General features: G+C 40.5%; 1 protein-coding gene across 1 annotated transcript; it reads right to left on the reverse strand.

The window, feature by feature from the left end:
• Positions 1-351: 351 nt before the first annotated feature.
• LOC124289685 lies at positions 352-16,420 on the reverse strand. Its single transcript, XM_046726303.1, has 8 exons — positions 16,234-16,420; positions 14,281-15,826; positions 11,526-11,651; positions 10,694-11,129; positions 9,465-9,707; positions 5,013-5,158; positions 1,475-1,517; positions 352-697 (listed from the first exon to the last, which is right to left on the reverse strand). The coding sequence occupies exons 2-8, from the start codon at positions 15,704-15,706 to the stop codon at positions 655-657; spliced, it is 2,463 nt and encodes an 820-aa protein (XP_046582259.1). The 5' UTR covers positions 15,707-15,826; positions 16,234-16,420; the 3' UTR covers positions 352-654.
• Between the last annotated feature and the right edge of the window lie 3,188 nt (positions 16,421-19,608).

Raw genomic sequence — 19,608 nt, forward strand, 5'->3', positions numbered from 1 at the left:
CCCGATGTTTTTATTACCTCCCTTGGCTGGCTTTTTATCCAATCAGGTGTTTACGCTGGGAAGTTCAGCGAACCAATCACAACTCACTTTCGCTTCCTAAATTATCTAACTGTTTAAACTTGGCAACACAATTGATGCAGAGTTACTCTGAAAGAGGTAGAAGGAGTTCTATATATTTTTTTGAAAGTTTCAGATCTGTCAATTTGTCTATTATTTCCTCAAAAATCTAAGTGGCACTGCGAACAAACCTTTGTGTCTGTGACCGCTATCTTTGTTGACACTGGCAAGCTCGGATGTAACGGTGGCTTAGCTGACTGGCTACTGTGAGAATGCAGAGCCAGCAAAGGGAGGTAATATAATTATCAGGCCAAGCCGTGGATGCATCCAGGGTATAGTGGACAGTGATCGTAGCGTGTACCCTGGAGATTATCGAGGCTGGTTTGTGTGTTGTTTACTGAGACACACCTGCGGTATTCAAGCTACATAATGGGGGCCTATAAATAGTCCAGTCAGGACAAGACAATCCAGGGACTGATGCTAATAGCAATGTTACATGTCGTTGGGTTACATCAACATGTCATCCAGTGTCATCAAATCCATTTAGGAATCCTGGCAGTTCTGACATCTGTAGGTTGTCATGAGGTCCAGAAGATCCTAGTAGTCACTGTCATCATCATCAGACCGATCCTCATTGTATCTACAACAGTAGAACATTACAGAATCCTAATGCTGTCAAGAATCTATTTTTCCATTTACTCTCAATGAGAATGTGCTTTTAAGCCAATAAAATAAAAAACACTAAAAGTTAGCCATAGAGCTTGGACTACACGATACTTGTTTTGCATGTATTACAAAAATAACCCTTCACATAACAAAATCTAAGTAGCAATAAGTGTGATGCTACACATATCTACATTGTAGCAAAACATAAGACATGTGTAAAGACATAAGTATACACAAGCTATAAAGATCTAAATCCGGTCAGACGGCACAATATCGTTTTACTACTGGGTTATTTAATTCATTCAAGTGTATTTGTACAAAAGCAACTCAACATTTATTGGGTTATGGGAACAAAGCTTGGACCTTTGACACAAACATACAACACATCTCAAAATCACTGAATATCTGTTCCCATTGGGGATACCATGCACTAAGTCAAGAAATGCATGACAAGGGGCCATAACTCCTTAACAAATTGGTTTTTGTTCTCGAACTCCATGTCCTGAAAACACATACCAAATTTGGTTTCCCTATCTAACAGTTTCTGAGAAAATCTGTCCCCATCATCTCAGATAGACGGACAGAGCTCAAACCTATACCCCCTCTCACTTCATGGTGGGGGATAATAATGAGAAAGTGTGAGTTGTGTACATATTTTGGCATATCTTTGAACATAATCAATGCTTGTATGATCTGTTTAGCTTCTGTGCAAAACACAAACAGAAAGACAAAACTTATGTAGATAACTTACTCATCATAACCACCATCTCCATGGTAACCGGCACCCATTTTATCTGAAACAAAGTATCAAATTAAAGGAGGGGTTAACTAATGTTTACATTGTGTTTAAGTCACATTCACAGTTATTGCACTCATATATACATGTACATCCACATGAGTCTGCTTGTGTGTTTATAGTGCCACTCCTCTGACGCACCATGCCGTAGTTCAACATGGCAACCCTACCCAGACACACTATACTGAAACTTTGTTTTACCTCCTAAAAATGCTAAGTGGCAGGCAAAGTAACAAGTACCTCTATTGCAGCCTGATGCAGCCTGGGGATTAAACCACCTACCTTCTGCTCTCCTGGCACATGTTCTTTCCACTAGACCATGGAGGTTGTCCAAATTTAAGTCAAAATATAATTCACAACAAAGTATGATAAAAATATTGACCATAAACTATATATAACTGGTGCTACTGAATATCTGAAGTTATTGAATTGTAAACCTCTTGTGTGTAATGGACATAATGACACTATTATCAATTACATAGCTACCTTATATGACCTGACTATAAGTCGGATCTGACTATAAGTTGGGCCCCTTTCTCAACCCTCTAAATTCTTGCCAAAACCATGTAACTCAAATATAAGTCGGCCCTGTATGTATCGGTATTGGGTAGATCAAGATCGTGACTGTTCAACACTGTAACATGACGAACGTAAACACGTGTTTGTTTTGTTTTGATATTTACTGTTTCATACTAACGGAACACTTTGTATATAGCATAATAAAACATCCAATAAATTGTTGACTTACTGTGTTTGTTATCTTTTGTAAAAACATGTTCTTTTGCCAGCTTGGTGAACGGATAGTTCAAGATACCTGAAACTTGTTTATTTTGAGAGCAGATTTCTGATTGGCTAATGATAAAATGAAAGGCCAATCAACAGAAGCCTTACATAACCGGTGAAGCGATCGCTTCCAAGAAAGGTTGTGTTTGTGTGAAATGAACAGTTTCATAATTCCCTATGAAAAAAAGACAAACGACGACGTTGCTTTCTATCATTTATATCAGACAGTTCACTCTTCATGATAAAACAGAAAAAACATTGAAGAAACAAATATAAAATAACAATTGCATACATATATCACCATTGAGTGGAGGGATATATAAAATACCGCATACATGTATTGATGTTGAGGGTAGGGATATCTCCATACAAATACAAATATTATTTTTAGGGAGGTTGACTTGATGAGGTCTGAGAAGAGTCTTCACTGCCATCCATGGCGTTGGAAATACCGCACTTTAGGAAGCTTCGTCTGACCATATCCCCCGAATAGCATCCCACGAGTCACGCACCCACGTAGCGACTGTAGGGAGGGGCGCACGTCTCATGGTGTTGTTCTTAGTGAACGTGTGTTCACCATTCACCATCCACTCGGACCACTGTTGTCGCACTCTCTGTTTGAATGGCTTGTTAGGGAGACTTCCAGGGGCTGGAGGAGTGACGTGCACCCACCGGGGATGACCACTTGTTTTGTCTTGTTTTCCTTCAGTTTCTTCTTCACGACGTCACACAGATGCACTCGAAACATGTCCCACACAAAGAGAGACTGACAACCTCGGGCACCTCACATAACAAAATGTAAGTAGCAATAAGTGTGATGTCTAGCCATCCACTATGAAGATCTAAATCCGGTCAGACAGCACAATATCCTGGGTTATTTAATTCATTCATGTGACAGCCAGCGACAGCAACCAGTGTCTCATCCATCCACCCCTTGGGATGTACAGGCATCGTCTTCCTCTTTAATATCACCATCAGCGTCAACTTCTTTCCATCGGCGTTGCATGACAGTACGACGATGAAGTGGGCTTTCTCTGTCCCGGTCGTCTTCACAGTGACGGTTGACGACCCCTTGGTGTGAATGGTCCTGTTCCCTGGCATGTCGAATGTGAGGGGAGTCTCGTCCATGTTGCCTATTTGTGACAGGCATTTACCTTTGGAAACGTTGTCAGTATGTATATGCTTCCTGCTTTCGGTGTAAACATTGCCAGTTGAGTTCGCTGGGCTGGCAGATTCACTCACCTGACCTCTGGAATTTATGCGGTAGATTAATGAACTCAATTATATGTTGGGTCTGATTTTTTAGCTCCATTTTCTGGTATTAAATTTCCGACTTATAGTCGGTCATATACGGTACAACATACTTCCTTCCCAATGTTGACCAACATTTTGATCGTCAAGGTATATATTCCTATATTCCAGATGACTCAAGCCAGATAACTGACATTGCTACAAGCCTGATGACTGATGATGCTACAATTCTGATGATGCTACAAGCTTCATGACTGATGATGGTACCAGCCTAATGTGAAATGACACTACAGGCCTAAGCACTGATGACACCACAAGTTTGATGAGTGCACACTACAAGATTGATCACTGATGATGCTTCAAGCCTGCTGATTGATGATACTACAAGACTGATGTACTTCTACCCTTATGACTTGTGATACTACAAGCTTGATGACTGTGATGCTATCAGCTTGATGACTTATGACATTGCAAGCCTAATGGTGATCACAAAACAAGCCTGATGATGGTGCAAACTGTTGACCAGTGTGTGAAATGGCCACTGACCCGCTAGCCCGTGGCTAGTCAAAATCCAATGGGGCCAGAAATCTCCACAGTCACTGGCCCGACTGGCTAGAGACTTTTCATGGGGTTATTTGTAAATATATATCTCTCTCCGACTTGTTAAGTCATAATACACTTTTAAATCATGCAAGATAATGGTATGATAAAAAATGTTCATCATATTAGCAGCTTAATTATGAAACCCGTGTCATGCTGACAATATCTTATTCTCATCTATTTTTGTAATCTATTGCTTAGTTTCTACATTCAAATTTCGAGCTGGTGAATTATTTTGTGGGCTAGTAACTTTCAGGCATAGCTAGCCCGACCGGCTAGTAAAATATCGAAACTATTTCGCACACTGCTGTTGACTGATGATACTACCAGCCTGATGACTTATACTACAAGTCTGATGACGGTGCAAACTGTCGACTGATGATGCAAACTGTTGACTGATGGTGCATGCTGTTGACTGATGATGCTACCAGCGTGATGACTTATACTACAAGCAGGATGACTTATACTACAAGCAGGATGACTTATAATACAAGCAAGCCTGATGACTTATACTCCAGCCTGATGACAAGCCTGATGACTGATGATACTACAAGCCTGATGACTTATACTACCAGCCTGATGACTTATACTACCAGCCTGATGACTAATACTACCAGCCTGATGACTTATACTACCAGCCTGATGACTTATACTACAAGCCTGATGACGGTGCATATTGTTGACTGATGATGCTACCAGCCTGATGACTTATGATACTACAAGCCTGATGAAGGTGCAAACTGTTGACTGATGATGCTTATGACACTACAAGCCTGACAGCAGTGCCAAGACAAGCCTGATGACCGGGCACTTCAAGTCTGATGACTGTTGATAGTGCTACTGTTACTGCACTACTTACATTCTTGAACATGTTTCCTGGGGTCGTACTTGAGTGAGTTGATGTCTGCATCAGGATGATCCTTCAGATATTGTGCCTTTGCCTCCTCAGCGGCCTTCTCCATCTCCTCTGCATGAATCCTTTGAGCATCCTCAGTGTTGCTGCACCTGTGGACAGAGAAAAAATGTTCAGCATCTCACTGCAACTGAACAGTGGCATGGTCTTATATCAAATTTACCAGTGTCCCTGTATCTGAAGTATCGGAACAGCTGCATAACCATTATAACAAGGGTCACACATTATATATTAATGGTTTACATATTATTTGCAAACCAATTTAGTTTTAGTAAGCTAAAACATTTTTGCAGAGTTAATACCTTTGAAAATTTTAACTATAAATTGTATATTTATATACTTATGCTATCTCACGCCTTCTCATGATCGACAGCTGAGTGGAAACAAACTGTAAACACAGTTTCCAGCCTCTCTTGTACCATTCGCGCAAACACTCCCCACTGCTCCCATTCCTGGACAGCCTTGTAGCCTGTGAGAAGCATGCAGTATGTTCTCTGGTTGATCATGTGACTCCTTTGTCTGATCATTCTCTTCTTGGAGCTAAGTCATAATCTGTGCAGTGTCTGTAGTTGAATAACAACCGTGGCAAGTGCTGATGACGTGCAAGGACGCCAGTTATGAGTATAATCTGATTAACTACAAAACTCCCATAATTGTGGCGGGTTGTTCCTCATACCCCTTGGCTTACACAGAACAAAATTATCATGGAGTTTGGGTGCTCCCGAGTAAATGTAGTTTTCAGCCGCAACTTTTGTTCAAACAAAAAGACAGAGCTCATTAGGTTTTTCCACCTTGCCCCGGTTTCCAGAAAGCCTCAGTAAATTAAAGTCTGATAACTCTAATCTGGCCAGCCCATGCTTCGAAACCATCTCCCGCCGCGATCACACATACAGGTGAAAGACAAAATGGCTCAGTTAGCTCAACAGTTTTAACGTTCAGTTCCAAACAACACTAATTAACTCTTGCTCCTTATCTAAGCTAGTCAATAATGTGTCTGGAACTTAGGAGAAGAATGCTTCGAACATCACTGGAGTTTGGTATTCACTATTTACTGACGTGATTGCTCGTTAGAGTAGAGGTCAGTAAGCATGAGTGTCGATCACCTCTGCATTCTAGTATAAGGCTGCTCTTCTCTGTCTATGACGAAGTCGCTCAATGGTAACTACATGCCTATGCCCAAGTATAAATCCAGGTGAGGTAGATCTAAGCCCTAAAAATAGAGAAAAAAATATCTCTGACTTCCAGCAGCATCCCTCCATGATGAAAGTCAACAAACAGTTGCTGATAGAAGCCATCGTAGAGGCTAGTGCTCAAGTTTCATGTAGGTTTGATGCAGCTGGAGTGGGAAGTCTGGTGAAGGAAGTCTGCTTGAAGGATAAGTTGATCTCATCCAGAACGCTAGAGTCGAGCAACTGCTGCCGTGATAAAGAGACGCTTACGTAGCCTTCGACGGTCTTGTGAAGCAGCAATGTAGATCTTTAAAGCTCTAACTGGGCAGAGCGAGAGATCTTCCTTATCATCCAGCCCAAGAATAGTGGACAACGGTGGGATAGTGAAGAGCCTTACAGCTGCCCTGGCAGTTGTTTTTTTGCTATAAAGCCCCAACGTAGACTCAAGAAAAATTCCACGTTTCTTCCGCTCGAATTGAAGTTGGTCAGGATCCAAAGCATGGAGCTCCGACATTCGAGCCAGGAAGAAGGTCTAAAAAAATAATACGCTTGAAACTCTTGTCTGAAGGTTCGCAGTCACTCAAGTTGAGGTGCTAAAGCATGATGGAAAGATCCCAAGCAGGAGCTTGGAAGTTCTTGGACTGATCAGCTAGCTTATAGGAGTGCAGTAGGGACTGGAGTTCAGGTCCGGTATCTTGATGCCCGTTGCCGTAGCTAGGACCGTGTTGATAGCTGCTAATTAAGTAGCTAAAGTAGATCCTTTCAGTTTCTTAGACATTCGCAAATGTTGTAGATACTCGGCAACAGTCTGGGCAGAAGCTATACAGAATATCCTTCACTCTGCAGTAACCCTAAAAATTCTTCCATTTCTTACCATGGAGCGAGCATGTGGAACAATGGTGTGCTGAAGTAATAGTCACAGCAACTCTCCTGGAATATCCCTTGGCGATCAAGGACCTTTGCAAATGCGCCAAACGTGAAGACATAACGTTTGCAGGGACCCTTGAAGATGATCTGAGTGTGGGTGGACCAGTACCAGCCACTGGATCTGGATCGGCGAGACTTAGCAGATCTATGAACCAACTTCAAGCCTGCCAGTAGGGCGCGACCAACAGCAGTGTTATCTTCTTGGTGGACTGTAGCTTCTGTAACACTCAAGGTAGTAGAGCCGGCTCTTGCTGTGATGACCAGGGTGTCTACCAGTTGGGAGAACTGGGTTGCCCAACCAAGAAGCTTCAATGAATCTGTTGAACCCAGATGATTGATGTACCACACTAATGTCAAGTTGTCCGATTGTGCCCAATGTCTTATGGCTAAGATGACTGCCTTGAACTCCAGTTTGTTTTTGTGGAGGAATTGCTCGTTTAGCGACCACAGCCCTGCCACTTGATCAACGTGAAGATGGGCTTCCATCCTCGAAGAGATGCATCTACGAGTAGGTGATGAGTGGTGCTGAACAATGTCAAGCAAACTTTCAATTCGTCAAGCCACTACAGGTACCGATGGAGCGACGAAGGTAGGAGGACCGGCTCATGGGGATCATTCAGCCTCAGGAGCGCACAGAGAAGGGAACTCTTCCATAAATATTGATTCGTCGAGCTACCACTGCATGTACTGATGGATTGACAAAGGTAGCAAGATCTATGCATGGGGAGCAATCATCACGCTAAAGCGCTATCATTGTCTCGCTATAACGCTTGCTTCAGTTCTCTCTTCATTCTTTTGCAGAATGCAGTAGTCCCTTGTTGATGTTATCAATCAGGTTTTTAAAGGCTGCATCTGAAGAACCCTGCCATCTGAGTTATGTGCGTCGTATCTACAAGTTTGATGCTACCCTCAGGCGTAGACAGGTCCTCCCGAAAATGTGGTGAGATCGGCGAACTCAGAGGTAGGACTTGACGACTCTGATTCAGAAACGTATCTGGTTGCTGTACTTGCTCTAAAGTCGTTGTCATGGCTCGCACCATTAAGTCAAAGACCATGTTAGGGTGAGGTTGTGTATCTCAGGAATGATCCCAAGAGACAGGTAGGTTCAGTTACATCGCTCTAGTTGCCTCCGACGAATAGGTAGAGGTGAGCGGGATCACCAAACCTAATGTCAAGTTCGAAGGCTGAGACGCAGTGGCTGCGACAAACGGGTTCGTCAAGCATGAATCGGTTATAGTTAGGGCTCTCGTTGGTTCAGCTGAATAACCACTTAGTCTCTAGGCTTGGCGTTCGGTGGCATGCTTGAATCCGAGGAGCGAAACAAATGACTGAGGTTGTCGCTAAGATATGAATCGGAAGAGGCCAACAAAAATTCTTCTTGCTCAGCGGGATATGAGGTAGATTTTCGTGCCTTCTTCACAGGTCGATCTTCTCTGGGTTTCTTGGATGAAAAAGGCCCATACTCCTAGTTATGTCTGGAGTCTCGGTCCGCAAAGTGCTGGGACCCCACACTCTCATATTCACCAAACTTTCCATCATGTATTTAATTCATCATTAATTAATATGTTAATGATTACTTTTTCTCTTCGTTCTTGAAGCCATAACCTTTTACTTCGCTTACAGATAGAACAAGAGTCATCAGAAGATGACATATCCCCCCGGCCCCCACATATTTGAAAGAACAAATCATCTGACAGTTAGTTTAAAGTCCAAATCGTTTCCATGGAAATCATGAAAAATACAAATGCCAAACATCTGTAAAGAGCAAAAGACACCACTTTGGCATCTGCCTCACATATCTGCCAAGTTTTGTTGAAAGATATTAAGAAGTTTTCGCGTTGTGCTCCAGAAATGAAACCCACCCCTCCCTTTTGAGACTAAGTCCAATCGTTTCCATGGAAACCAAAACAAATAAAAATGACACAAATCTGTAAATAGCAAAAGGCACCACTTCAAGATCTGTCTCATATATCTGCCATGTTTTGCTGAAAGATATTAAGAAGTTTTCGAGTTGTGACTAAGTCCGAATGGTTTCCATGAAAACCGGGAAAAATAAAAATGCCAAAAATGTGCAAATAGCAAAAGGCACCACTTAAGGTTCTGTTTGATATATCTACCAATTTTTGTTGAAAAATATTGAACGTTTTTTTAGTTATGCTCTGGAAACAAAATGATTATGGACAGACGGATGGACAGACGGACGAGGCGTCGACTATATCCCCCCGCATTACATGCTGTGGGGATAAAAAGGGAGTATAAAAGACACAAACATGTAATTTTCCACCTTGCACTGTTTTCTTACCTGCCACCATTAAAGTGATCATAGTCAATGTCTGGTTCTCGGCACACGTAGCAACTTGTGGCGCCACAGGAACATGTCATCTTGTTGCAACCGTAATCCTTGAAGAATCTCTTCTTGCAGCGATGGCAGGTTCTCAACATGGCCTCTGAGATGCGGTTCTCAATGTAGGTTCTCATGCTTGTCTCCCCTTGTTTCTCCACCTCCTCGCACTTCAATGGCACATGATTGGGTTCCTTGCATAGCCTGGAAAATAATTCTGATTAACATATACTGAGCTGAGGTAGGGGCTAGATAAATCAAACAAGAGTCATCAGAAGATGACATATCCCCCCGGCCCCCACATATTTGAAAGAAAAAAGCATCTGACAGTTACTTAAAGTCCAGCTTGATTTTTTTTAGACTAAGTCCGAATCGTTTCCATGGAAACTGGTAAAATAAAATTGCCAAAAATCTGTAAATAGCAAAAGGCACTATTCAAAATCTGCCTCATATATCTGCCAAGTTCTGTTGAAAGATACTGAGCGGTTTTCGAGTTGTGCTCCGGAAACGAAGCCCACCCCTCCCTTTTGCGACTAAGTCTGAATCGTTTCCAGGGAAACTGAGAAAAAATAAAAATAACAAAATTCTGTAAATAGCAAAAGCCACCACTACAAGATCTGTCTCATATATCTGCCAAATTCTGTTGAAAGATATTGAACGGTTTCAAGAGTCATCAGAAGATGACATATCCCCACGGTCCCCACATATTTGAAAGAAAAAGCATCTGACAGTTACTTAAAGTCCAGCTTGATTTTTTTAGACTAAGTCTGAATCGTTTCCATGGAAACCGACAAAATAAGAAATATCAAAAATCTTTAAATAGCAAAAGGCACCACTTTAGGTTCTGTTTGCTATATCTACCAATTTTTGCAGAAAAATATTGAATGGTTTTTGAATTATGCTCCGGAAATGAAGCCCACCCCTCCTTTTAAGACTAAGTCCAAAACGTTTCATGGAAACCGAGAAAAATACAAATGACAAAAATCTGTAAATAGCAAAAGGCACCACCTTAGGTTCTGTTTGATATATCTACCAATTTTGGTTGAAAAGCATTGAACGTTTTTCGAGTTATGCTCCGGAAACAAGATGATTACAGACGGACGGACAAGGCGTCGACTATAAAACCCCAAAACAAAGGGATCATGTCTGTATTTCAAACTAAAATACATATCAGACATGAAAATACTGACCGACATGTCTCCTTGAGGCATTCTGGGTTGAGGCACCTGAATACTTTATCACTGGGATCAGACATAATGGTGGCAAAATTACAGAATGAGCACGAAACCAGATCAGGAATTTCAGCCAATCGAATCTCTTCTTCTTGTAACCGAGACAACATTCTGGAGAACATTGCTGATGTAAGGACTTCCTGCAAGACAGTCAGTGGAATATCAAATTCACATTCCCCTGTCAAGCAGGGAAACTTAGTCTTTGCTTCACCAAGTGCAGACTCTGTAGATCGGCGGATACATTCTCGGCAGAAGAGATGGCCATCTGCACAGGCTGACAAGTCCTCAAATAGAAGTTCATCATCAAAACAACATCCACATTCATACAGTTCACCATTTCTTCTTGCAGCTTGAAGTTTCCTTTTCCTTTCCAGCTCTATAAACAGGAAATGATCTGAAAAAGCAACAATAACCTATATAGAAATCTAATCATAAAACAGAAAATTGCGGAAGAAATTATCTAAAAATAGCAATCATGACAAAATCTCCTTATGAATGGGATGAATACCATGAGACTTCACTTGACTGAGACTTACCATGAGACTTCAGATTACTGTAGCAAAAACTAACTTTGATTTTGGTGTAATAAAATCATACATGAAAACTATAAAAGTGAAATACTTTGAAAATCTTAAAATATCCTTGTTCAGTTAGTGTGAATTGAGTGTCATATCTTTGTAAAGTGGAGAAATGCATGCATTTCCTCAGTGACTAAGTTTATAGTTTATGCTGTTAAATGACTTATCTTCAGTGATCAAAATTACAATAATTGCTTTTCAATTGTTTTTACCTTTTATTCTCTGTTCATTTTGTGAGTAAAGTAGTTCATGGTAAAATCTCTCATCTGGTTCATCTGGGAAAGATAAACGCTCTGTTCGAGGTTCTTGTCTCAGTTTCTTTGTGTTGAAATGTTCTTCTGCATAAAGAAAGAAAATAATATAATATAAAAGAAGGATGCATGTGTTTGGGGGCAACAGCTTTCAAGAACCATTTGGTTTAGGTCTTTATTACCTGATTTGGATGTTTCCATTTGTACAAATGAATACCCGCAGACAACATAAATGTTCCTTCAGTCGCACTCTGTTCCAAAAACACTTTCAGTTTGGTATATCACCATTTTTCCAGCATTCAATAGGAACTTTGTTATGTTAGTAATATCAATTAAGCTTATCTTGTTTTCTTACAAGCAACTAGAAATCAGTAATTAGTGAGTAGAAAGCCTGATAGAAAAGATATATTTGCCATTGTTGAAAAAACAAGAGTCATAAAAAGATGACAAATCCCCCCGGCCCCAACATATTGTAAAAAAAACCCTAATCATCCGACAGTTACTTTAAGTCCAACTTGATTTCCATGGAAACCAAGAAAAATATAAATGCCAAAAATCTGCAAATAGCAAAAGTCACCACTTTGGGATCTGCCTCATGCATCTTGCAAGTTTAGCTAAAGGATATTGAAAGGTTTTCGAGTTGTGCTCCGGAAATGAAGCCCACCCCTCCTTTTTGAGACTAAGTCCAAACTGTTTCCATGGATACCAAGAAAAATATAAATGCCAAATATCCGCAAATAGCAAAAGGCACCACATTAGGGTATGTCTCATATATCTGCTAAGTTCTGTTGAAAGATATTGAATGGTTTTCGAGTTGTGCTCCACAAAGAAGTCTACCCCTCCTTTTTAAGACTATGTCCAACATGTTTCCATGGAGTGAGTGAGTGAGTGAGTTAATATTTAACGTCACATCGGCAATATCTCAGCCATATCGTGACAAAAACAATTTACACAAGTGAAAACATTTTGAAGATTAAAACCTGTCGACGATGGACAGTAAAAATACTAGAGAATCACAGATATGAATATAAAACTAGCGAGCAAAGCTAAAACATTCCAATTAAAGAAGACAATACAGTATAAAAGACGGGCTATAGATCGCCAACAACTGAAGGTAGATCATCATACTAGGAACCATGGGGACTTACATTACTTTTGCTACCTGCATGGACCCTAGCTAGATTTACACCATCCCTTCAGCCGCTGGCGATTGTAGGAAAATTGAGCCAATAGTTAAAATAACAAAAATACTACGTTTAAAACGTGGTAAATTTATATTTTACTTTGAAAGTTTTGGGACTTACGTACCTTCTCAGGAGGACAATAATTTTACAATACTTTAACCCCCTTTGAGGGTACAGCCACTAACAATCTAAGTTACTAATCTAAACTACCAATCTTTAAAACATAGCTATTTACAAAACACATTAATCAGAATTCATTCAATAAATCAATCTCTTTTAAAAAAACAATAATTAAATGAAAATTAACATTTGTAAAAAGATTCTTGACTGTTCTTACATTGAAATATTTATCCCTTATGATGAATTCAACACAGTCAAGCAGGACATGCTTGACCGTGGTTCTCTCATCACAAGGGATACAAAATGGTGGATCTTCACCTTTTAACAGGTATTTATGAGTATAATGCGTATGACCAATATGACATCGTCGCATCATGACCTCCTCAAGTCTGGACTGACAACCCAAGTAGGTGTAACCAATATCAGGTTTTATTTCATGTAATTTATTGATACCTGCCTGGGTGTCCCACTTCTTCTTCATCTGCATCTGATCACGGATGTAGGTTCTAATGCTATCTTTGTAGTCAGAGTATGGAAGAAGTGATGTCACAGATTTGTTGAATGCTGCCTTGGCAGCAAGATCGGCCATTGTGTTCCCAGAAATGCCAACGTGGCTGGGCAACCAACAGAAGACGATGTCGCATTGGCCAGTAGCAAGATCATTATATAGTTTGATTATTTTAATTAAAAGTGGATGTTTGCAAGATAGATTTCTTATAGCCTGAAGGCAAGAAAGAGAGTCAGGAAAGATTATATATTGTTTATGTTTAGGATGTCTTTGAATATATTTAAGTGCCGTTAATATGGCGTTTGCTTCTGCTGTAAAAATAGAGCTGTTATCCGGTATTGTTTCCATGGAAATCATGAAAAATTAAAATGACAAAATATGTAAATAGCAAAAGGCACCACTTCAGGTTCTGTTTGATACATTTACCAAGTTTTGTTGAAAGATATTGAACTGTTTTTGAGTTGTGCTCCGGAAACGAAACCCATCCTTCCCTTTTGAGACTAAGTTCAAATCGTTTCCATGGAAACCAAGAAAAATAAAAATGACAAAAATCTGTAAATAGCAAAAGGCACCACTTTAGGTTCTGTTTGATATATCTACCAATTTTTTTTGAAAAATAATGAGTTATGCTCCGGAAACAAAACGATCACGGACGGACAGACGGACGGACAGACAGACAGATGGACAAGGCGTCGACATAACAACAACATGGGAATACTTTCAAGACTGCACAGTTACTCTGGAAAACCCTCAAAACTTTAAAACTCCCAAAGTTTCAAATATACTTAAACCTCACTTAAAACTAACATCACTATGATAACAGCATCATTCCCACAAGTTAAATAGACAACTGTGTCAGAAACAATAAAATCATAAACCTTGTAGATATAGTCAGCATTCTTACCTTCTAAATCTGCTTTCAATCCTTTAAATTCCCTGAGGGCTGGTGCTAAATGATAATTATATTTATCAAGCACCTTCTTCAAATAACCAGCTTTGAACATTTCAAACTCATTTTTGACATAGGCAAGGCAGTGTTGTTTATAACTGTCACTCATAACTGTATCTGTCTTTGAGAAAAATTCCACTGGGTCTGGAAATTTGGATAAGAAGTTTTCCATGTCAAACTTTAAATTCTTAATCTGTCTTTGTTTAGCAATCTTTTGTTGCTTCTCCAAAATATCTTTCATTTTGGGATAGTTTCGTTTTTCAAACATTTGTGCTGCCAAGTTTTTCACTCTCTCTGCATCATTTGCCTTTTCTTCCAGCTGTTCAAAGAGATAGTTGGGATCACAATCTGGGAATATTTCCCGCAGTTGGTCAACTTCCCCTTGTAGGCTACATGCACCTGGGAAAACTTTTCCTGGAGTTACCTCCCCTCCATCACTAGAAACTGACAAAGATGCGCTGAGGCTGCCTTTGGTTGAACGCAGAATTTCCTCTATGACAACTTGGACTCTATCCTTTTTATCATGGTGAGCTTCTATATATGCATAGATTTCATTCCTGTCCATATCAGGAAACATCTTGGCTACCTTTCTCATGTCCAAAAAAACTGGATCATTTCTCAGCTGTGGATCATTTGGTAAGGAATCATCTTTTTTCAACAAAGGCTTGTCAACAACTTTTGTCAACTGGTCAATCACTTTCTGAACTCTGTCCCCATGGCTACTAAAAGACTCCAGCAAAGCGTAAACCTGATCAGGATTCGCTGCTGGGACCTTTGAGATCACCTTCTGCACCTCATCAAATAGATCCACTTCATTGGAAGCTCCAATGGTATCCTTCAAATCCTGGAGAAACAGATTAGCAACAATATCTGTCCGGTCAGGGGCACCGGCATGCCTCTCCAAGAGAGCATAAATTTCAGCAGCATTTAATTTCATAGATGCAGCAACTAGTTTGACTTTGTGAACCACACACTTGACATCCTCATACAGAGTTGATTTTGTAGCAGTTTCTCCCTTATTTCCAGGGGCTTCTGATTTTGAAGCAGTTTCTCCCTTATTTCCAGGGGCTTCACCTGCCTTTAAGTCTTCACCTGGTGGATTGTCAAGTAATTCTGTTGTTACAATGTCCATTCGGTTTGGGTTTCTTCTTTGTGATGCAAGTTTGTCATAAACTGCTGACACATCAACATTGGGCACCACAGATGCAATGACATCGGCATCACGTTGAACTGATGCAATTTTGACCATAGCTGGCTTGTCATCTTGTGTGCTGTCTGACTTTCCTCCATTTTCAACAGTTGCTGTAGTTCCATTTGTTATCCACTCCTGTGGTTGATACTGGTCTATCATTTCCATCATCCACTGAACTATTATTGACATCTACATCTACTTTAAGTTGTTTGGTGGGCGTGACATTCACATCTGTATCAATGTCATTCAAATCTGATGCTGATCTCTTCAAAGATGGCTTGCTTTCCATCTTTTTTTCTGTTTTAATGCCTGTCAAAAATATAAAAGAAAATACAAATATTGACCCTCACGTTTTTGTCACAACAAATTCATATCATCTCACCTCCAAGTGCATCACTGACCTGATTAACTCGAGGCAAAGTATTTTTCTTTACCTTCACCACCGTTACCAGCCTTGTGCTTTCTTTCTTTAATGCAAATGTAACCCTCGTATAGTCTTGTCAGTTACGTTTTGATACATATATATTTTTTCTACAATCTACACTTTTCCCCCATCACAATCACAAGTTCAAAAAGATACAACGACCGGCATAATTACAACTATGGGACACGTCTTACATGAAGAACAACATGTCATAGCTCAATGTTTGTTGCTTGGACAAAGTATATACGTGTGTACTTGAGAATAAATAAGCAATAATCGTCAACAGGTTTACTCATTGGGGACTGTGTTTTTCTTCATTCCAGTTAAGAACTCTGAACTGTTTTATTCGTTCATGGTGATATCTTGAAAATTAAAGCATAGCATACGAGTGTCGACACGGCACGCACCGGCTAACAGCGTTTCGAAATTCAACATGAAAACATCACTATTTGAAGCGCAGGCACCGACATGTTAGTTCCTCAAAGGGAGGTAAGCGAGTGAATTCATGTCATCACGCAAACCACTAAATTCGCACGGAAATGCGACAGCTGTCGGGACTCGAACTTCCAATAAACCTTGTCAGTCTTGGTATAACGAGGAGTCAAACACTTCTTTTCATCGAAGAAATATTTTTATATTCATATGGGTATAACAATATGTCTGCTCCATGTTTTCTTATGTAAAAGGCTTCTCTGCCCAGTGACAGTTGAAGTTGGCTATAATAGGGTTTAGGACCTTGCGTTGTGTACTTTTTATGTGGTGATGGTAAAGTAGCCAACTTCAAATACTACATAGTAGGCTCTATGAATCAGGCCTCATTGCTGGTAAAAACATAACAAATAGAAAAGAGAAACTCAATAATTTATTTACAAAAACCTAAACCTATCCTAACCTAACAACCTAACCTAATCTATACCTAACAATCTAACCTAACCTCAAACCTTAATGAGACATGGCTCTGATTTCAGAGCTTATGTCCAAAACAAATAAATATGGTAACGAGGAGACCTAGCAAATGAACTATGTGTGAGCATGGTTTCACTGGGATCGCTAACATAGGTACGATTTAAGGTATCGTCTGCAGTTAAGCCTTCAGGGAAATAAGCTGTTCTCGATAGAAACCTGCTGTTCCTTACACTAGAACCATCATCAACTTGACTTGGAAATCGAACAGACGGGTTTCCGGTTCCTGTTCGATTCAAGTTCAACCCGTCAACTTCCCTATCTGTCAACACCCTATCTACAATTCTATGGGCACGCAGGGTTTGAAATGGAACTGAGTGGTCAGTTCGCAAATCACCTGCAGATGTCCTGGAGTTCTGTTGCAGCCTTTCCTCCATCTCTACTCCTAACCCAAGTATATTATTTCTATTGGACGAAGAGACAAAAGGTGTAGATGTCAAGAAGATGGACTGAGCTCTTAAACCAACATCGGACTCAACAAACCCATTATTGATACCACTATCAGACAAGGCCAGTAACTCTTCTTGACTTAACACATCCATATCAAACAACTATCAGACACGACAATGAAACTGAATAAAATTCAATTCCTACCAGCAACAAGAAACCTGATCCTGGTCACGGCACCAAATCTGTAATAGGCTTCTCTGCCCAGTGACAGTTGAAGTTGGCTATAATAGGGTTTAGGACCTTGCGTTGTGTACTTTTTTATGTGGTGATGGTAAAGTAGCCATCTTCAAATAGGCTCTATGAATCAGGCCTCATTGCTGGTAAAAACATAACAAATAGAGAAGAGAAACAATAATTTATTTACAAAAACCTAAACCTATCCTAACCTAACAACCTAACCTAATCTATACCTAACAATCTAACCTAATCCCAAACCCTAATGAGACATGGCTCTGATTTCAGAGCCTATGTCCAAAACAAATAAATATCGTAATTTCCTATGTAACCAAAAAACCTATATACTTGGTCTGGATTACCAGGACTCAAGCAACTGAAATAAGTGTCCTCACCTCTGGTGAACCAGTGGACTAAAGACAAGGAGTGCGGTGAAGCTACTCCCTTTATAGGGCTAGAGGCAGGCAGTGCATGTGCTGCACATGCCAGGCACAACCGGCCGGGTGTGTTGTGGCTATGCATACCAGTATAGCCGAGAACACACTAATAACCCATGTTATATTAACCCAACCCCAAATAGAACTCAAACTTTACCCGAAATATCCTAAACTACCACATTCCTCCCCTTTAAACAAAGTTCTTAACTAAATAACTTTACTCCCAATTACACCAAACTGCTTCCCAATTATAACCCCACATACAAACACAACATAACAATTATTTCATTCATACAAATACACATCAAATGCGACAATCGCGAACACACTAATAACCCATGTTATATTAACCCAACCCCAAATAGAACTCAAACTTTACCCGAAATATCCTAAACTACCACACTTATAAAGGGGCAGTGGGGCAGCTCAGTGGAATGTTCGCTCGTCACGCTGAAGACCCGGGTTCGATTGTCCACATGGGTGCAATGTGTGAATCCCATTCAGGTGTGTGATATTGCTGGAATATTGCTAGAAGTGGCGTAAAACCATACTCACTCACTTCTTATAACTAGATGTCTCTCAGGTTAAAGGTTCACGGGCCAGTGTCAGGGCAATATAAGTAATGCTTATAAATACTAGCATAACGTTACTTTTACTGCCATACGAATATACGGATGGCCTTTTTTAATAGCCAAAAGTCACTGTAAAACAAACGTTTAAATGCATGGTAACGATCAACAGTCCCTTAATACAGCACACCTGGCATATGCAAATGAGCCACGACACAAGAGGGGGGTTCACAAGAATGTTCACAACGTCAGTAGCGAATATGTCGAATAGGGGCCACGAGACGTTGATCAAAGTCCCGGGGAAGATCATTTCATACCAGGAAGGATTTGGAACAGTTCTGCAGCGCTGTTGCAGGATTCGGATGACGTCCTAAACGTTGCTCCATTTCATCCCAGACGTGTTCAATAGGTGCCAAATCTTACGGACAGGCTAGACACGTGTCAGGTCACCAAAGACATGGGCATCGGCGAACTGTTCTCGGAGAGCTGTTGCCAGGTATGGTACGGGTTGTAGGGGTTACTGACTGGAACCATATACGCGTAGCTTAGCAATATCAAGAGAGTCACGGGTTCGATCCCCGACCGCGTCATACCAAAACACGGTAAACCCAATTTCACCTCACCTCATCAAGTGAGTCATTGTAGTAATGGGCTGTGACTCATAGTGAGCGAAGTGACCGTAAAATACTTAGTGTCTCGCCTTTAACATGGTGATGCCATGGCTACGGTACCCATGCGTGTGTATACGTTTAGGATTTTCCACCGCAAATTCAGATGGTAAGGCCTTTGCTAGAAGACAGCAACGCAGCGGAGTAGGAAAATTGCCCCCTGAACATGTTCATTTGATAACGTCGAGATTGAGTGAGTTACGCTATATATACTAGGCACATAAAGAAACTGTGCATACAAATATTTAGAATCTAAATTTATCAAACCTGTGTAGACACATAAGGATTTAAACTCAGAGATTAGTGACATGTATCCAACATGCATGCACGTGCCACGTTCCGTGACGTCAGTGGGTTCGTCCTTGGGACGTGCAATACGTTGGTGCACGTGTATTCCGGGAAAGAG

This window comes from Haliotis rubra, unplaced genomic scaffold, assembly GCF_003918875.1.
Source record: "Haliotis rubra isolate DU_JTF1 unplaced genomic scaffold, ASM391887v1 Scf447, whole genome shotgun sequence".
Taxonomy (NCBI): domain Eukaryota; kingdom Metazoa; phylum Mollusca; class Gastropoda; order Lepetellida; family Haliotidae; genus Haliotis; species Haliotis rubra.

Excerpts from the sequence above, each read along its gene's own strand:
- LOC124289685 (XM_046726303.1), bottom strand. The coding sequence starts at position 15,706 with ATGTCAATAATAGTTCAGTGGATGATGGAAATGATAGACCAGTATCAA. Across the intron at positions 9,708-10,693 it reads TGCCTCAAGGAGACATGTCG|GCTATGCAAGGAACCCAATC; the intron begins GTCAGTATTTTC and ends ATTATTTTCCAG. Across the intron at positions 5,159-9,464 it reads GATCACTTTAATGGTGGCAG|GTGCAGCAACACTGAGGATG; the intron begins GTAAGAAAACAG and ends CTCTGTCCACAG.